The sequence below is a fragment of the Mus pahari genome, chromosome 8, assembly GCF_900095145.1.
Source record: "Mus pahari chromosome 8, PAHARI_EIJ_v1.1, whole genome shotgun sequence".
NCBI classification, from domain to species: domain Eukaryota; kingdom Metazoa; phylum Chordata; class Mammalia; order Rodentia; family Muridae; genus Mus; species Mus pahari.
In genome coordinates, this window is record NC_034597.1 from 21,390,580 (window position 1) to 21,408,149 (window position 17,570).

General features: G+C 48.3%; 1 protein-coding gene across 4 annotated transcripts in view; it reads right to left on the reverse strand.

Moving 5' to 3' along the window:
* Cacna1d (calcium voltage-gated channel subunit alpha1 D) overlaps positions 1-17,570 on the reverse strand; it is a 303,585-nt gene that overhangs the window by 52,376 nt on the left and 233,639 nt on the right. For all 4 annotated transcript variants that reach the window (XM_021204129.1, XM_021204126.1, XM_021204128.2 and 1 more), the window contains 9 exons: positions 15,085-15,144; positions 12,951-13,057; positions 11,058-11,145; positions 9,654-9,761; positions 9,521-9,573; positions 8,010-8,156; positions 6,207-6,408; positions 4,118-4,276; positions 2,521-2,631 (listed from right to left, as the gene is read on the reverse strand). In XM_021204129.1, coding sequence (XP_021059788.1) covers positions 2,521-2,631; positions 4,118-4,276; positions 6,207-6,408; positions 8,010-8,156; positions 9,521-9,573; positions 9,654-9,761; positions 11,058-11,145; positions 12,951-13,057; positions 15,085-15,144 — 1,035 coding nt within the window. The remainder of the gene's footprint in view (positions 1-2,520; positions 2,632-4,117; positions 4,277-6,206; positions 6,409-8,009; positions 8,157-9,520; positions 9,574-9,653; positions 9,762-11,057; positions 11,146-12,950; positions 13,058-15,084; positions 15,145-17,570) is intronic.

The following is a 17,570-nucleotide window of genomic DNA, read 5'->3' on the forward strand; positions in this document are numbered from 1 at the left end:
TTCCTTCCTTCCTTCCATCCTTCCATCCTTCCATCCTTCCTTCCTTCCTTCCTTCCTTCCCTCCTTCCCTCCCTTCTTTCTGTCTTCCTTCCTTTCTTCATCTCTACCTGCTTGAAAAGAGTGAGTTAGCCTCATGCAACAGCTTTTATTATTCAGAAATATTCCTGACTCCGACACTTAGGTTATGGCGCTAGCTAGTTTTTACTTTGGTTTTTCTCAAGACAGGATTTCCCTGCATAGTTCTGGCTGGCCTGGAACTCAGTCTGTAGATCACTAGTTGATTTTAATTATCAATCAGACATAACCCAGACTCACTGGTGAAGAGGATCTCAATGAGAAATTCTCTGGATTCCATTGTCCCATTGGCAAGTCTTCGAGCAATTTTAACTGGGCCAACTGAAGTGGGAAAGCCTACCCTGGACATGGCTACCACTGAGTCCTGGACTGTCTAAGTGTAGAGAGGTAGCCTGCGGACCTGACTAACTAGGACAGAGGGACCCCCACTGGCTGCTTTGTGAGGGCACCTCTCACTGGGCTTGGCTGACGAGCACTGAGTGTATTAAAGGCGGGGGGGGGGGGGAATTCAGGGAGAGTGCTGTCTTGGCGACTCCATTCTCCTACCATTGTTGGGCACAAAGCAATATAAGTCATCATCGAAACACTGCTCACCAAGAGCAAGGGTGCTGCTGTTATTTTAAAGGTTCTCTGGATTATAATCTGAGGTCATATGAGGCCATGAAAATATCTTGCTAAGCAAAACTACAAAGCAGCGCCTTTGCTGGCGGAAACCACCCGTTAAAAACTCTGGTCTATTAGTACTGGCTGCATATTAGCTTCTGTGGTCTAACAGAATTGCTCGCCCGTTCATGTGACACTGAGTGCTCTTCCCAGGCTTAGAGACTCACTGGACCAAGGATCAAAGGGCCAAGCTACTGACGAAGTGGCCTTAAAGGCCATGTGCACATAAGCACGCTCTCACATATTCACACACATATGCACCCAAAGAAACACACCTTCTAACACGCTCACATGCTGGGGGGGGGTATGTTCTCCTCAGCCTGGACAAGCTCTCAAACCTTGCAGAGCTTCATTACCAGGTACAGGGTTGATGGGAAATGTTCCATGGGAATGTCTCATGTACATTTCTCAAGAACCTTCCACATTCTCGCTCTGCAACCTCTTCCATCAGTTCAGACAAATATTGTTCAAAGAAGAATAGGAGAGAGAGAAGCAAACCCAAGTCTCCAAGGAGGTTCTGATGGATTTGGAAAAGGAGGGGATGTTTATGTATGGACAAGTCACAGTACGTAACATCTAGCCATGCGTAAGGTGCCAAATTTGACCCCACTGCAATCACCGCAATTAATCACTTACAAAATGTCCTTTCTTTTCGGTCCACAAAGATCCGATTAAAGATGGCCTAAGAATTACTTCAAATTAACGAAAGGCACAGGATGGAGCTCAAATTCTTTATAACTATGGCATACATGAAACCAACCGTTTCTGAAGCCGTGCTTGTCGGCTACCTCCACACAGACTGAAAACACCTAGGGCCAGGCTCTGTCATTCTCTCTTCTGAGAGTCAGGGTCTCTGCTAGGGAGGAGACCCCACCAGTCAGCTCAGCTCCTCAGTCTAGGGCTTTAGACTGAAGGCACACCATTGCTTGAAGATGGTGGCGGCGGTGTAACTGTGGCGGCAACTGTCTCCAGTACCGCGCGGCATAGCAGGCACCCTTTCAATACTGTATGTAACAGCCCCCTACAGCTGGACTGTGGATATTCTCAGAGGACAGAGGAGGAAACTAAAAGGGCAGTGGAGTAACTCACTTAAACCGGCAGGATCTTATTTCAGATGTCTCCCAACTATGCTCTTTGATGCCAAGCTATGTGGTTTGTTACACCACAGCCTTCGGGCTTTGTGGGACAGAATTGACTCCCTCCCAAAGAAGATGCAATTTACTCATCCCTTCAACATAGTGTAGCACAGATCATGCCTCATTTTCTTACAAGCAAGGGAAACTTCTAAATCCAACAAAAAAAAAGTGGTGGATTAGTAAGAGGTACTAGAACTTTCCATACGTGGGAAAAAGGATGCTGCAGACAGCAACAAATAGAAGCTGTCTTCCTGCTAGAGATCTCAGAGTGAAATCAGGGTCAATTTTTTCTGATGATTATCAGACAACCCCTCGGTGCTCAGATAATGAGCTATGCTTTCCTAAGACAGCATGACATAACAGTCTAGACACAGAAAACCAGGTTTTTGTAGTGATCATCAGCTTACAAATTCCTAATTCTCTTCTCTCTTTTTCTCAGAACTGTTTTCATAAGGGTTTTTGGTTTTGAGCATTTATTTTCCCACATGTATACAGACGTCCTAATCAGATCTTGATGTTCTCAGGTGGTAACCTACTTAGCTAGCAGAACAGTTAGCATAATTCAGTAATATGAGGCTGAAAGGAAGCAGGCCCTTCTCCGAGGTGATTCAGTAATGGCCTTTGTAAAGCAGAGCCAGCGACTTACCTTGGGCTTGAAAGCAATGACTTTCAAAACCATCTCAACAGTGAAGACCCCTGTAAAGACCATGTTCAGAATGTCCATAGCATCATTGAACATCTTGGACTGCTCATAGTGCTGTGGATGAAGGCAGAGGTACTGATGTCAAAACCTCACAATCTCATCTGTGCAATGGGAGATCCCCTGACATCTGTACCCCGGGGTGTTTTCCCACCCTCTCATACAGCATCTTCTGTCAACATTCAAGCTAGAACACTGCAAAGGTCATATGGTGAACTTCCACTAGACATGGGGAGGTTGGGGCTAGCGGTGGTTCATGACACAATGAGGATGATCTGATGACAAAGGAAATACATGCACATCCCTTCAGTCCAGGATAAGGGGAAGCCACCCTTGGTTGAGAATATCGCTCAGGTCCCTGACTATCACACTGCAGATACCACCTACATGTCTATGGGTAAAGGTAGAATTCGATTAGAGGTAAATCTTATACTATTTAGGTTTATGTCTCATTAAAGGGGGTATTACTGGGTTTTACACTTTTGCCTAGATCAGCACACAGACCTTTCCATTATAAAGTTTAAAACAGTATCTGAAAATGTCGCTTGACTATAGGCCTGGCTTCTATAGAAACCGAGGGTTTGAGTTGCTTATGTTCTCCAAGCCTGGGTAGAATCTGGCTGTAGACCTTGGTCCTGGCCTCCTGACCTAGTGTCACACCTATCAGACAATAACTTCTTACAGGTTCACTGTCAACACTGCTCTGCAGTCTGACTTGGTCAGGATCAGCAAGAAGTTACTGTAATTCAGGGCAATATTGCAAAAACTAGGAAATCATGCACTACCACACCGGGAGCCCTAAAGTCAGGAATGTAATTTCGGTTTTCCTTTTCAACACTTAGTGCCACAGGTTCAGACCAAAGTGGCAGTCTTTGGGGCTAGAGAGACAGCTCCAGGGTTAGGAGCACTTGTTCTTACAGAGAACGCGGGTTCAGTTCCCGGCACCCACCCGTTGGCTCGTGGTTACCCATAACTCCCGTTCCAGAAGATTCAAAGCCCTCTTCTGACTCCTGTGGGCACCAGGCTCACACATGGTGCCCATACATACATGGCAGCAAACACTCGCACGCGTAAAATTAAATAAAAATATCTAAAAATAATTTCCAAGCGCCAGACTCGAAGAATTCTGTGGAATCTTTTGCTAGATCTCCCATGTTACTCATAAAGCAAGTGTGGCGTGAGGTAAGGCTCCCATGGCCACCAACTGGTAAGGATGGAGCCAGGGTAGAAGTTGAGGTCTGTGGGGCATTGGGGCTTTGGTACTCAGTTGCTCTTGGGTCCCATGATCCATACTGACCACCACACATAGGCTCCACGGGAGCAACACCCACAGCCATCTACCCAGGCGGAGAAACAGAAACGTGACCTTATGTGTCTGCCGTGACAACAGTCAGGCAGAGCAGAACTCTGGTCACGCTGGTCCAGGCTTTTCAGAAAGTCGGACCCCTTCTCCTAGGAGGTGCAGCACGCTGCCGTCGGGCTCTGGGGTAGAGGGACGTGTGGCACGCCTAGACCTGGCTCCTGCCATGATCTCCGTTCTTACCTGCATGGCCAGGCAGAGCGTGTTGAGCATGATGAGGACGAACATCATGTATTCGAAAGGTGAGGAGTTCACCACGTACCAGAACTTGTACTGGTATGGGTTTTTGGGGATGTATCTCCTTAAGGGGCGTGCTTTCAAGGCATATTCAACACACTGACGCTGCAACGGTAGAAAAGGATACAAAAACAGAGGGGTTTGAGAGCTTCCAGGGAAGGAGCACATAGTATCCAAATGGCCTTCCAGGACCATGAGGAGCAGTGAAGAAGCCCTATGGGGTCTCGGATAGGATCTAGCATTTGCCTCACAGTGACTTCAGAAGCAAGTGAAGCAGCCACTGTACTGGCTGGGACCTGTAGACACAACTCACGCAAATTTTGCTGAGGCTCTGCAGGGTCTCTTAGGGGTGGGTGTGGAAAGGACTTAGATCAAGCAAGCCTTGTTAGGACCTTTCCTCTCTGTTGGCAGGTGGTGATAACAAGTCCTCCACAAGAGGAAGCCACCTAATGGCAGGCATGAAATCTTCAAGAGCCATCAAAGCTGAGTTTACTTCCTGAGGTTGGAGGGGATACTCTAGCAGATCCACAGAAGATGCCTGCCCAGGCTTACGGGAATGGGAGCTTACCATGCTCAACTGAGCATCTCCTGAGAATGGTTAGTAATGAAGGGCAGGTCGAACTAAGGTTGGCTCTAAACAGAACACTGTCCTTCTACTCACTCAGGGACAGACACTAGTCTCTGTCTGGAGCCGGCCCAGAGGGAGCCTCCAGGTGATGTCAAGGTGTATTCCTCGCCCTGCTCCCCCACACCTGTGCTCTAGACACAGCAGGCTTCAGACAAGTTTTCTGTGTTTGTGACTCAGTGTCACTCTGACTCCAGAGACACTAGATTCAAGGCTATTTGGGACTTGGGGCTCTCAAAGACACCTACCACCACCCCTGCATAGTTCACTTGGCTATACCCTCACTTGTCCTTCTTGGGTAGGCAAAGAGATAAGCCAGGCTTCCCTCAGATTATCACTGGTAGGATCTACAAGGACACTCTGATGTAGGAAAAGTTCTTTCACAAACCATGTCAAACTCACCCATCCTCAAATTTCCAGAGTGGTCCCAGGTGCCCCTTGGGCAGAGATACCTCCTAATGCCATGGCCACCTCTATAGGAAGCCTGCACTCCCAGGCCATCCTCGATCATCTAGATACCATAAAAGCAGAGATGCCCCTTACAGAAGACAAGGGGAAATCTCTCAGAAGAGACTTCCAATCTCATATGCTAAAGGCTCAGAAGTATGTCTAAGGGGTACCTCCTTCATCCCATCATAAATTATCTCTAAATAAGCTAAGGGGACAAGACCTTAGGAGCAGAGCTGCACCTAACATCACAGAGTGGGTACAAGCAGAGCAGGGCCAGAGAACGGGCTCCCAGGTTCCTGGCTTTCTCATAGTCAGAGCCAAGACTTCTACTTCTACCAGATCAGCTAAGACAAGAAGGGTAAATGAAGCAAATGACTTTGGTGCCGTATTCAAAGTTACTGTATCAAGTGACAGCCTATTTCAGTTGAAGGCAACTGTGGTTCCTAAAAGACATCTGGCAATGTCTGGGAATATCTTCTCTCCCTACTGGAGGAAATGGATTCCAGTGCGTTGAGTAGATAGGGGCCCAGTATTCTGCTCCCTGCCCTACAGTTGCGCCTTGGAAGCACAAATGCAAATGAGCAGCTCATTACATGAAGAACACAAAGGTGAAGAAAGTTTATAGCGAGCAGATGCTGAAGAGCCTCTCCATAGGGGATTGCGGAAGCTTAAGTGAGTGATCTCCGGCTCTGGGCCACGATACCTACTGCGTAAGAGTCAGCCACGACCATGGGTTATGTCCTCGGTCTTCTCTACTTATTCATCACAAACGTGGGGATTGGTTTCCCCCGTCACAGTCTAGCCTGTGTCTGGTGACTAACTCTACAGAGGCTCAACATGGCTGACAGTGTGCTCTGAACAGGGCCTGAGCCCTCTCCTCTGAATAGAGAAAGCTGCCGAGGGAGGAGATGCTCTGCTCTTGCATGAAGGACAGAAACACAAACAGTGTATGACTTTAACCTGATTTTTGTCCAGCTCACAGTTCTTATACTCTTTTTCTCCCTGTTCCTGGAAGGTGACGATGACGAAGCCCACAAAGATGTTCATCATAAAGAAGGCAACGATGATGATGTAAATGATGAAGAAGATGGAGATCTCCACACGGTAGTTATAGACAGGACCAACATTCTCCCCGTTTGAATCAATAGCTTTGTACAGCAACCTGGAGGACAGGAAAATTAGGTAAGAACCCAACAACTCCACAGTTCAAGTAGCCCAGCCCACTGCACTGCCTGATGCTCCCAGAATTCATCTGCACAGTCACTGTGTGTGTTGGGGGAGGGACAGGAAAGCCTTTGAACCCAGCTGGGTCACTGAGGTCTTAGGCCTCAGGCACAGGTAGCTGCTATGTCGATGAGAGGTTACCTAGATAGAATCATTCAAAGAATATCTGGAGAACTGAGAAATCAAAAGGATTTCACAAACAGTCAGCAATGCAACCTCCCAGGAAGAGATAAGAGATGAAGTGAATCACATTGACATACTGAAGGAACTGAAAATTGTGTGTGAATGGGCAGATACCCTGCACCCAAACAGAAAGTTCCAACCTATGGCAGAACTCTGGAGAAGGGCGTCACCATAAAACACCCCAACTTAGACTAGCCCACTCCAATGCAGCCCAGGCCCCCAGCCCCTGGTGAAAAAGCATTCACATCCTCGCCTTTTATCTTTACTTCTCTCTAGCAGGACAGATGTTACCACCACTCCCTATTTATCGAAGGTCAGAGAGGCATCTGAGTGTCAAGGTCACGAGGTCAACACTCCTCAGCAGCAGAGTCCAGAGCTGGGCTCGGGCTCTGTAGCTCTGAGCCCCAGGCTGGTTCACATCCTGTCGGCTGCCTCAGTGGCTAACTGAAGCGTAGCATCCCAAACCGGATGTTACCACAGAGTCTTGTCAGGGTGGAGCTCTTACGGCACACCTCCTTTTTCCAAGATCAGTTTCCTAGTGAGCAAGTGCTACTCAACTGTCCATAGAACTTCTGTCACAGCCACTCCTAGAACCTTGGCAGCCAGCAAGAACCAGCCTGGGTGCTCACCTCCTGAAGCTCCTCTGGGCATGGGCCATGTGAAGAAAGGCAGAAGGCTGCCTGAGGTTCCCCCTTGCCCTTTCTTTTCTTTCTTCTTTATGTTCTGGGATCCGTACGCACCCAGATCCCAGCCACACATCCAGATTCTCTTCTGTACTAGGTATGACTATGAGACACTTCTACTAGCTCTGGGCTCTGGGCTCTGAGCAAGCACAGTGCCTCAAACATTCTATATCTTCCACATTGTCTAACACAGCATGTTGCATGGGGTTGACAACAAAGGTGTAATTTATGAATGAACATATAAGCACCTCCACGAAAGAAAAGTGGCAACTGCCCACGGCTGGCACACATACACGAGTGCTCATTCTGTATCACGATGAGTGAATAAGTGAATGGCAGTTTGGATGCTGTCAAATCCTCTTTAAGAGCATCAGAAGGGCAGCTACCAACAGAAGCTTATACAGCAAATGTCTCTTAGGACCTCCTTAACCACACCCAGAGATGCTGCCCAGGTACTTCACATCTGAGAGCCAGGAGTAAGACACAGATGTTTAACACCTGCCTGTTCAGATCGAGGAGCCATAACGGGCAAGAAATGATGACAAAGTTGCCCAGCGTTAGTCACAGGCAGGTTCGCTAGCTGTGAAGAACAAAAGTAGAACCCGCTCAAGGAAGGAAGACCGCATGGAGCAAATACGGACCTTGTGGGAGACTGGACATTCTCTATACTCACGCGGGCCAGCCCTCAAAAGTTGAGACCGTGAAGAGCGCCATCATAGCCGAAAGGACATTGTCAAAATTGAAATCACTGTTTTGCCAGATCCTCTCACGGACCACAGGACTGTCAACATCGCCGTCCTTATAAAGAATGAAAAGCCCCCTGTAGAGGAAAGGCATTAGAGTCATCTTGGCTTCACACATGACAGTATTAGTCCCACTCTAGAACATTACATGTAGTCTCAGCCAGGCCACATAACTGAGCACAGGTCAGGTGGAGCTTCTCCCTGCTCTTCCCACATTTAATCTGCTCTACAGCTCAAGTAACTCCCCAGTACTGTCTAGTGCAAAATGGACTCTCTGGGGGCAGGAACAGCTCGACGAACAGTGTGTACCTGTTGGCAATTAGCTCTGACCAAATGGTAACTTGTTTCTCACATAAGACAGGCTGGGAACACATGTGGAAGAATCAATACTTTGGCCACGGAGAATTCCATAAACTCTTGAGAAGCAAGCTGAGGTATCTGCTTGTCCACAATCTAGTTGCAACAAATCTCTTCCTTTACATACCTTTGATAGTACCAATTTTCTTTCCAAAAGAATTCTGTAACTGCTGTCACATACCATTTCCTACAGAACTGTACTTGTGGACGGAGCCCAGAGATAAAGTCCATTACTGTCATTTCATAACAACAGACAGCTAAAGGGAAGGACCTGCATAGCCATGCTGTGGCTGCACTAATCAATTTGTGTGGTGCTCTGCATCCCTCTGCCTGGGGCCGATAGCATCTTTGAGGCTGTATGTAGTCATAGACAAACTGTACCTGAAACCCCACAGCCACGTCATTTGTTCAAAGAAGCCTAAACCAAAGCATATGGGGCAGGCAGCTAGACCCCTGCAGGATATAACTCTAAAGGTCAAGGACATAGAGTTTCTGTAGCCGTAAGCTCTGGGTAATGTATGCATGGACTGGGAAAATTCCATGTTTACTGAGCATCTTGAATTATGAGATGTGAACATTTCTTGCTCTTTCTCCTCTGTTGGTGGTTGTGAAGAGAAATATGCCAAAATGTGGGTAAATCAAAATAGGACCAGGGAGCAAAGAGTGCCAAGTCTTCCAGAAGAGGGCAGCCTGCTCCTGAGCCCTGGGAATGGAGCTGCAAGTTTGACTTGGGAGAGTAAAGTTCACATTCCTCAGATACTGGTGGCCCTCGGTCACTCATTTCAGGGCTCCTTCTCCTAGTTGACAGGGTCCATACTAAGGAGTTAGAGCCACCTACATTCTTTTGGGATGATAAAAATGTTTCAAACCTTGAGAGAGGCCCTGATTAAACAATGACTGACCACAATGAATAGAAGTGATTTTACTTTACTTGAGTTTTGCCTGGACTTGAAAATATAAACAAACAACAGAAGACCAGGCGCCATCCTTCCAGGCCTGAGCTCAGTGGACAGGCCTTGACAGAAACCTCTGAAATGCTAACCTGATTGGATCCAATTCCCTAGGCTGCTCTTGGGAAACCCACCTGCACTCCTCAGGGTTACTTTTGGCTTCATCTGTGCAACGGTAGAACTTCCCCTAGACACAAAGCAGACAGCTGTCAATACAGGCTCTCCTTACGGAACCCACCTCCCGCCCTGGGCGAAACGCACACCTACCTTGAACAGCTGGACCCCAATGCATGCAAACATGAACTGGAGCAGGGTCGTGACAATCATGATGTTGCCAATGGTTCGGATGGCCACAAAGACACACTGGACCACGTGCTGGGGAAGGAGCACACACAGACGATGGAGGGCTGCTATTCTCCTCCCTGGCTTTAGCCGTGAGGTGAGTTAACACCAGGCCAGGGCCTCTACGTTAAGGTTCATTTTGAGCTGAATTTCTAACTGTTCTAACCTCATGCTCTGTTTTCCTGGTAATCCACTGTGCGAGTATTGTGGTCAATTTGATGTGCACATTTTTATTAATCTTGTATTGCATTTATCCACTGCATGTGTGTACTGTGCACATGTGAATGTGGAGGCCAGAGGACATCCAGAAGCTGCTCTTTCTTCCACATGAGGTCCATGGACTGGACTCAGGACATGAGGCTTAGTGGCAAGCGCCTTATCCCGCTGAGCCATTCTGAGCCAAAACACCTTTCTTGGGCTTCCTCCAAAGAAGCTGGTTTAGTTGAAAGAAATACCTTCTGCTCACCGGGTCATAAGATCCCCATCCCAGAAAGACTTTACAGAAGTGTAAACCTTCTAGCCTGGTGTGTACTCCATATGAGAACATTTACAACTTAAACACACAAAAAAATTTATTGAGAAATAAGTACCAAATAATTACTGTAATTATAATAACTAATATCTCTAATTAACAACAACAAAAAAACCCAAAGTAATTTCTGGTGTATGTGTGTGTGTGTGTGTATGTATGTATGTGTATGTGTGCGTATATGTGTGGTGTGTGTGTATGTGTGTGGTGTGTGTGTGAGTGGTGTGTGTGTGTATGTGTATGTGTGTGTGAATGTGTGTGGTGTGTGTGTGTGTGTGTGTGTGTGTGTGTGTGTGTGTGAGTGGGGTGTGTGTGTGTGTAGCAGTACATATTATGTGGGTACATGCTCCCACAGGCACGCCTGTTCTTTGAGGAGAGCAGAAGAGGACACTGCATGTCCTGTTATATCAGCCTTGACTTTAGACTCTTAAGATGGGGATTCTCACGGAACCCAGAGCAAGAACAGCCACCAGGAGGCACCTTCCTGTCTCGGCCACTTCACACATAGTGCTGGGGTTTCCAGTGTGTGAGAGCACGCGTGGTTTTTTACACAGGCTCTGGGATCTGACTCAGCTCCGACTACTTGTGTTGAGGCTCAGCAAGTGTTCTTACCTGCTGAGTTTTTGTCTTTCATCTTTAGAATGACAGTATTGGCAGAGGCAGCCTTTTTAGTTTTTCTTTTGGTGGAAATGTTCCACTCTGAAACCCACCAGGCCTCAGCTCACCTCCAGACAAGAACAGTTAGTAACTGCAGCCATTCCCAACCCAAGACAGCCCCATTCAACAGAGAGGGTCAATACCTTAAGTCCTTTTGCTCTGTTGATTGCTCTGAGAGGCCTCAAGACCCTCAAAACCCTCAGAATCTTCACAACGGAGATGGCGCTGGATCTGAGGCGGGACAAAACAAGCAAGCGGCTGCGTTACGGCTGGTCAGGAGCCCGGAGATCAGCTGCTCAATGTGATCATCTCTTAAAGACACTTCACAACCTTTTGGAGTCTCTCCACTCCTTCATGCCATAAAGTGGGCCTCCTGCCTCCTGCGGGACCTGACAGGGCCCCCTACTTCAGGCCTGCAGTTGCCTTTTTGGCGAAATTTTCAAACTTTGTTATGTTCATGTACACACTAGGTTCCTGACATCCAGATTTCCGTGTTTAAGTTTGGGGACCTGTGCTTTGGTGCCAGGGCTTTCCTGGCCTCCAAGTAGCTACATCTGGTGGGAGGGATGAGCACACCGGGGGTGGGGGTGGGGGTGGGGGTGGGGGTGGGGAACTGCAGTATGCTCCTCCAAGGTAGGGAAGATATGGGGTGACCTCAGGGGCATCTGGGAAGGCCTCTCAGGGAGATGGTGCCAAGTGAGTCCCAAGAGAACAGAGAGTTAGCTGACAGAGCGGGAGGAGCTTGGGCTCCAGCAGCAGCAGTGCATACAAAGGCAGCTTATGCCTCAGCATCCCAGATGTCAGGGTGTGGCTGGAGCACAGGCCTTGGGGATGGGGGAGTGTGCAAAGAAGAGAAGCGGGAAAGAGTGGGGACAGCTCAGGGGTTTGCTGAGAGCTGTGAAGAGACTAGTCTGGAGTTTCTACTGGGAAATGAGCTCAGAGTTTAGGTTCCCAGGCAGCAGCCACAGTGACAATGTCCTAAACAGCAGGCCAGACTCTGACTGGGTAAACAGAAGGACTGGCATCAGGTAAACAAAACCCTAAACTTAGTACTCCTCAGGAGCAGGTTTTAGTCAGTCAGGAAAAGCCGATACTTCCTTTATCTGCCCCCATGGTCAACAGACAATGGGCATCTAGTTGTGACTTACCTGACCAGCCTACAACAGAACAAAGCCCCTTGCTAACTCTTAGGCTGTCCTGGCCGGCACCCACCCTCCTGTCACTACCTGTCCCCACAAAGCTGACAAGGCTTTTCCTGCAGCCGCTGTTCTCTGCCCCTTGCCCTGACCTCCCGCCCCCCACCTCAGAGACAGCCTAGAAGTTTGATTCCCAAATAAACTGTCTTTCTTCCCACAGAGTAGCCTAGTTCTGTGGTTTCCTGGTGCCTGGCTTACGGTTCTCTTCAGGTTGTTAGAGCTAAGGGGATGTGGACACGTGTGCACACATGGGACACATGTGTACACGTGTGCACACATGGGACAGTTGGGGAGCACAGAAGCCCACAGGCCAGCAGAAAGTGAAATGAGGCCACAGAAGACGCAAACGTGGGCGACTGCCTGGGTACGGCGCAGGGTGAGAAGGCAGTATTCACTTTCACCAGAGACTGTTAGGTGTCCCCAAGGTCACTGCAGCTGACCATCCTGCAAGCACAGAGGGGAGGAAGGGATCCCAAGAGACCACCAAGGCCAAGCTTTGCCTGCAGTCAAAGAAAACTGCCACCCTGAGAAAGGATGCTTGAAGTCTCAGACCAGGCCTGAGAAGAACCCTATTCGTTCTCTCTAGTCAATCTGCCTGCCTTTCATCTGCCATTGAAAGCTAGTCCTGAAGAGAATCATAAACTCAACTTAGCAGTAGGCATGAGGAAAACAAAACAAAACAAAACAAAAACAGAAATAGGAAAACACAAATGGCCCCAGCACTTTCTGGCACAGGGCAAATTAAGTCATTCTGGCTGTAATCTGCAGAAGGTGCCCAGCCTGAGCGAATTAGGTCTAAGTTCCCATGTAAACTCATTCTACGGACACATAAATACTTACTGAATCCCGAAGGACACCAGCGACACCCCAACAACCAGCATGTCCAGCAAATTGAAGTAGTTCCTGCAGAAAGCCCCTTTGTGCAAGAAGGCTCCAAAAGTTGTCATCTGTGAACAGAATCGCGTGGCCTTTACTCTCCCTCTTTCCTCCCCTCCAGGGTTCAAAACCCACCCAGCAAAAACCTGGGCTCTTCCCAAACTCTTGGCAGAAGTGTGACCTCATTAATGGCTGCACACAAGGAAGACAGACGCACACCAGCAGGGCTGAGTGACCGTGTAACTTCCTTCAGCAGAGGTGGAAAGAGGCAGCCGAGTGCATGCACACTTGTGAAGGGACCAATTCAGCGTTAATTCAAATAGGAACAGTACTCCGGCATGTCCAAAAGGGGAGGGACTGCTCCTGACTATGCTTGTGGGAAGGCCTTCACTGCCTCGCACTGGAGCTTACCTATACAGTGCTGGCCTGACTGCTCTAAGGCCACAGAGCACAAAGGGTTTTCACTGAACCTTCTCAGTGGGAGCTAGGACTCCTGGTATACTTTCCTCCTTAACTGGGCTGCTCCAGTGTTAATGGCTCTCTCGTTCCCAGAACTCCTGAGTCTGGTTACTCTCTAAGCATTAGATATAGCAAGGAGGCTGTTGGGTGACGTTATGACCCAGCTAGTCTTGTTCTTACTGAACACCTTGTTTAGCAGGAGCACACATGGTGATGTTTGTAATGATGATAGGAAGAGTTCAACAAGGAAGTTCTCTGATGGGAAAATACGGTGGTAAATAGCCCAGGTTTTTATTTGCCAAAGCCCAGAGTGAGTAACAGTTCAAAAAGGGAGACAATAAAGCAGAAACTCAATCAACCAGGCCAATGGCTCTATGGCACATGTTCCTTAATTCAGCTTGAGGGAGAGGCAGCAAATGGCAAAACCAAGAACCTGGAGCAGGGACTCTGCACATTTTATGCTTTTTTTTTTTTTTAAACCACCGGGCCATAAGCCTTGGCCCACTGCTCTGCTCAGCCCAGGTATACAGGAAATGAAAATGAAAACCAAACCCACTGGCCTACGGTTAGGCAAGAAAACCCTAACTTTTATAAGATTTGAACATATTTGGGAAGGGTGGATTTGAACGCATTATCAATATCAGTGATACAAAGGGGGCCACTTCCCGCCCTCCTTAACTGGGGTGTTGTCAGTGGAAGCTTCTGTGAGGAGCCCAGTCCCTAGCTGCCCAACATCAAGTACTTGTTTTAGATGCATACATATAAAACTCAAAATACTTTAAAGGCAACTGTAGTAACTTCATTTCCCAGCTTTTTCCCATGAGGAGTTGGCTGTAACAACAGTATCTAAAGGCCTAACTTCTGGAGGCTCCTAGACTGCTGTACCTCCAGGCCTCTGAGCATCTAGAAAGGAAATCTCCCACGGGGCGCTCACAGTCGGGACACAACACACACAGTGACTCCACCCGGTAGGCCATGCATGGGCAGTTCATTCAGGTATACTTTGCTCTGTGCAAATGTAAGCCCATCCCATTGAAAGAGACACAGAACATCTCCACACAAGCAGACCCATTGCAAGAGAGTAGTGAGTTACTATTCAAGGACACAGAAACCACCGGGTAGTCCCTGGAACAAGGGGACAGTGGCTCCTGCCACCCCACAGGTGCTTTTCTTCTCACTCTGATGTCAGAAAGGGGAGAAGGACGTTCACACAGAGGGTTATATCCATTATTAATGAACCAATTTCAGAGGATTTTTTTTTTAAAGAACAAAATGCAATTCCAACTAGAATGTGAAGCCAACGTAGCTCCTACATGCACTCAAAGTTAAAGAAAAACTGCAAAAACACGTTGGAATGGCCACAGGTGAAAAAAAAAATCCTATAGTTTAAAAAAGTTCAGCTTGATCATAGAAGAAAAAAAAAAAAAGCTCAAAGCACTTCACGCATCTCTCCTGTGCTTGAAGCACAGGAGGGGCCGAGGTCAGAGGAGCTGGCCGGCCTGTTACCTTTAAAATGATCTCAAAAGCAAAAGTACCCGTGAAGACGTAGTCCGCATAACCTAGTATCTGGAAGGGAAGCAAAGGGCGCAACCGTTACTGCTGTGGCTACAAGGGGGAGGGTCAAGGAGAAATGCGTTACCTTTAACAGGATTTCAACTGTAAAGATGGCTGTGAAGGCATAGTCAAAGTAGCCCAGAATCTGCAAGGCACAACACGCGGCAGTCAGCACGAGGCACACCACACAGCAGTCAGCACAAGTGTGCCAGATCCTTGCCTAAGCGCAGAACCGCCAGCTTGTGTCCAGAGGCCCTTCTCCAGGCAGGACAACCTGCTGCTCCCACGGGAAGGATGAGACACTCAAAAGGACCTCTCTCGCCCACCCAAAGCTCGTCTGCGACCACCAAGGCGTGTTGGAGAGCCTTGCTTCCTTTACCCACTTAGGCTGACTGGCTTCCCAGGCTCCTATTGTGACCCAAAGGGGTTTGCTTCTGAAAGTCTTGTGTTAACAACCTTCCCTCTGCATGGGCTACCAGTGGGTTGTAGCCCTGATCAATGAGGCTCACACACATTTGGCAGTTTGGAACTTGAATGAAATGCTCTGCTATCTAGCAGTGCCTTTTATTGGTGAAGAAATACAATGTCAGTGATGGAGTCGAGGGTGCCAACCAAGGACGAGGCCCCGGGGATCTACTCCCAGCACCATATGGCTACTGTTTTTAATTTTTAGAAACATAAGTAAAAATGCTAATAGCATCAAATGAAGTCAGAAGATTTCACATGTTCCTGTCAACCCCGGAAAAAAATGTAATCTTCAAGTGACCTCCCGAACCCACCCACATATGCTGGGGTGGCTCAGTCTGCGAACATGATTTGTACTTAGTGTCTTCCTCCTGCCACGCTCTGTAAACTCTGCTATCTTTCAGGGCCGACCCTGGCCTTTCTGGGTCCATGCAAGACTATACTGAAGTAGCATTCCAATTGACGCTCTGTCGGCTTTCCTGGAAGTGTCACCTATTTTCTATAAAGTCTTCTGAGCTCCTGATGCAAGGTTCTTGATTTTTTTTTTTTCAGGGCCATTAAGACTCAGAATCAGGGCAAGTGGGCCAGGAACAAGAAGTCTGACCACCGCAACGAGCTTACTCATAGTGTGCCGATGACACCATGACTCTCAACTGGAAAGATAGCAGCCAAGACTGCGAGTACAAAAACTTGTCCTGGGTGCTGGGTGGGTATGTGTGCTGCGGCTTTATTGCATCTGTCTGTGCGTCTGTCTATCTACCTATCGTCTGTGACACATGCATATGCCACAGTATATGTAGAAAGGTCAGAGGACAACTTTTAGCTATCAGTTCTTTTCTTCTACCATCCGAGTCCCAGGAACTGATCTCAGGCGGCCAGGCGTGGTGACAAGTGCCCTGGCGACAAGTGCCCTTTGCTGCTGACCTGTCTTACCAGCCCATCTGTGGTTTTGAAAGAACTGAAGATATCGATGTTGGAAGGACTGTAGAGACCATTTGGCCTAGGATGCTAGGGCAGGGGCATCTGCTCAGGCCACAAAGCCAGTCACAGGCAAAGAGGCTGGTGGGTGTAGTCCAGAGTCTGAGGGCTCAGTTATCTCCTCTGTAGGAGTCACCGCTGGAGCATGCAATGCCTCTCCTCCACAGGAGGGGGAGCTGTGCCTCTCTTCCATGGAAGTAGGGGAGCTCTCCACAGAGGTAACCTTTTCCCAAACTTCCCATTTCTGCACTCCTAGGCAATGCTAGAGCAGCTTTGCCTAACTGTGTATTTTCTAGTCAACTATCAGCCCCCTGCCCCCACCTTCCCCTCATCCTCTCTTCCCACACTGAAAGTACCTGGCAGCCACACTTACGTGGTACCCAGGGGCCAATCCAAGTTCTTAGACTTAAGTACTTTCTTCATGCGGCCTCTACTTCCCTTGCCACTAGAAACTCAGCTACTGCTAAAATGAAACACTGTAGTGTTATAACAGCAGCACACACTCGGAAGACAAGGAAAAACAAGGAACTGAATACTGGGAAAGAGACGATGACAAGAAGAAACACAAATGACCTCTTCTCGGACACTTGACCTACACTAGCCCCGGCCCTGTGACATCAGGATTAGTCTCTAAACACCCTCCTGCCCTGTGCTCCATTTTTATGATGGAGCTCAAGGACAGAGGGGTGTCCACTCCGTTTACATGCTAAATGAAGATGGCGTTGAGGATCTCTAGTCAAAGCTGGGTCTGTGAGGGTGGCCTGAGGCAGGCTCACTGCCTTCATCTTTACAGGGATGCTTCCTGAGCCACAGGGGGAAGTTCCTTCTGTAGTCTCCTGAGAGCATCCTTTCATCATCAATAGGTTTGCCAGGAACTGTAAATGGGGAGCTATAACATGAAGGCGTGGTTACTGAGACAAAGCCGGGCACTGAGCTGCTGGTGTAAGAGGTAGCCACATCTCACAGCCTGTGCTTACGCTGCCTCTCCTGGGCAGTACCTCGGCAGCCATTTGGCGCTGCCTTTCAAGAACCAGATGTGATGGCCGACAGGCCCGTGGCTGTCTGAGCGTGTCTTTGGCCTTTCCTCAGTGCTGAGTTAGGTGAACTGCTAGGAAAGAGATCCCGAAG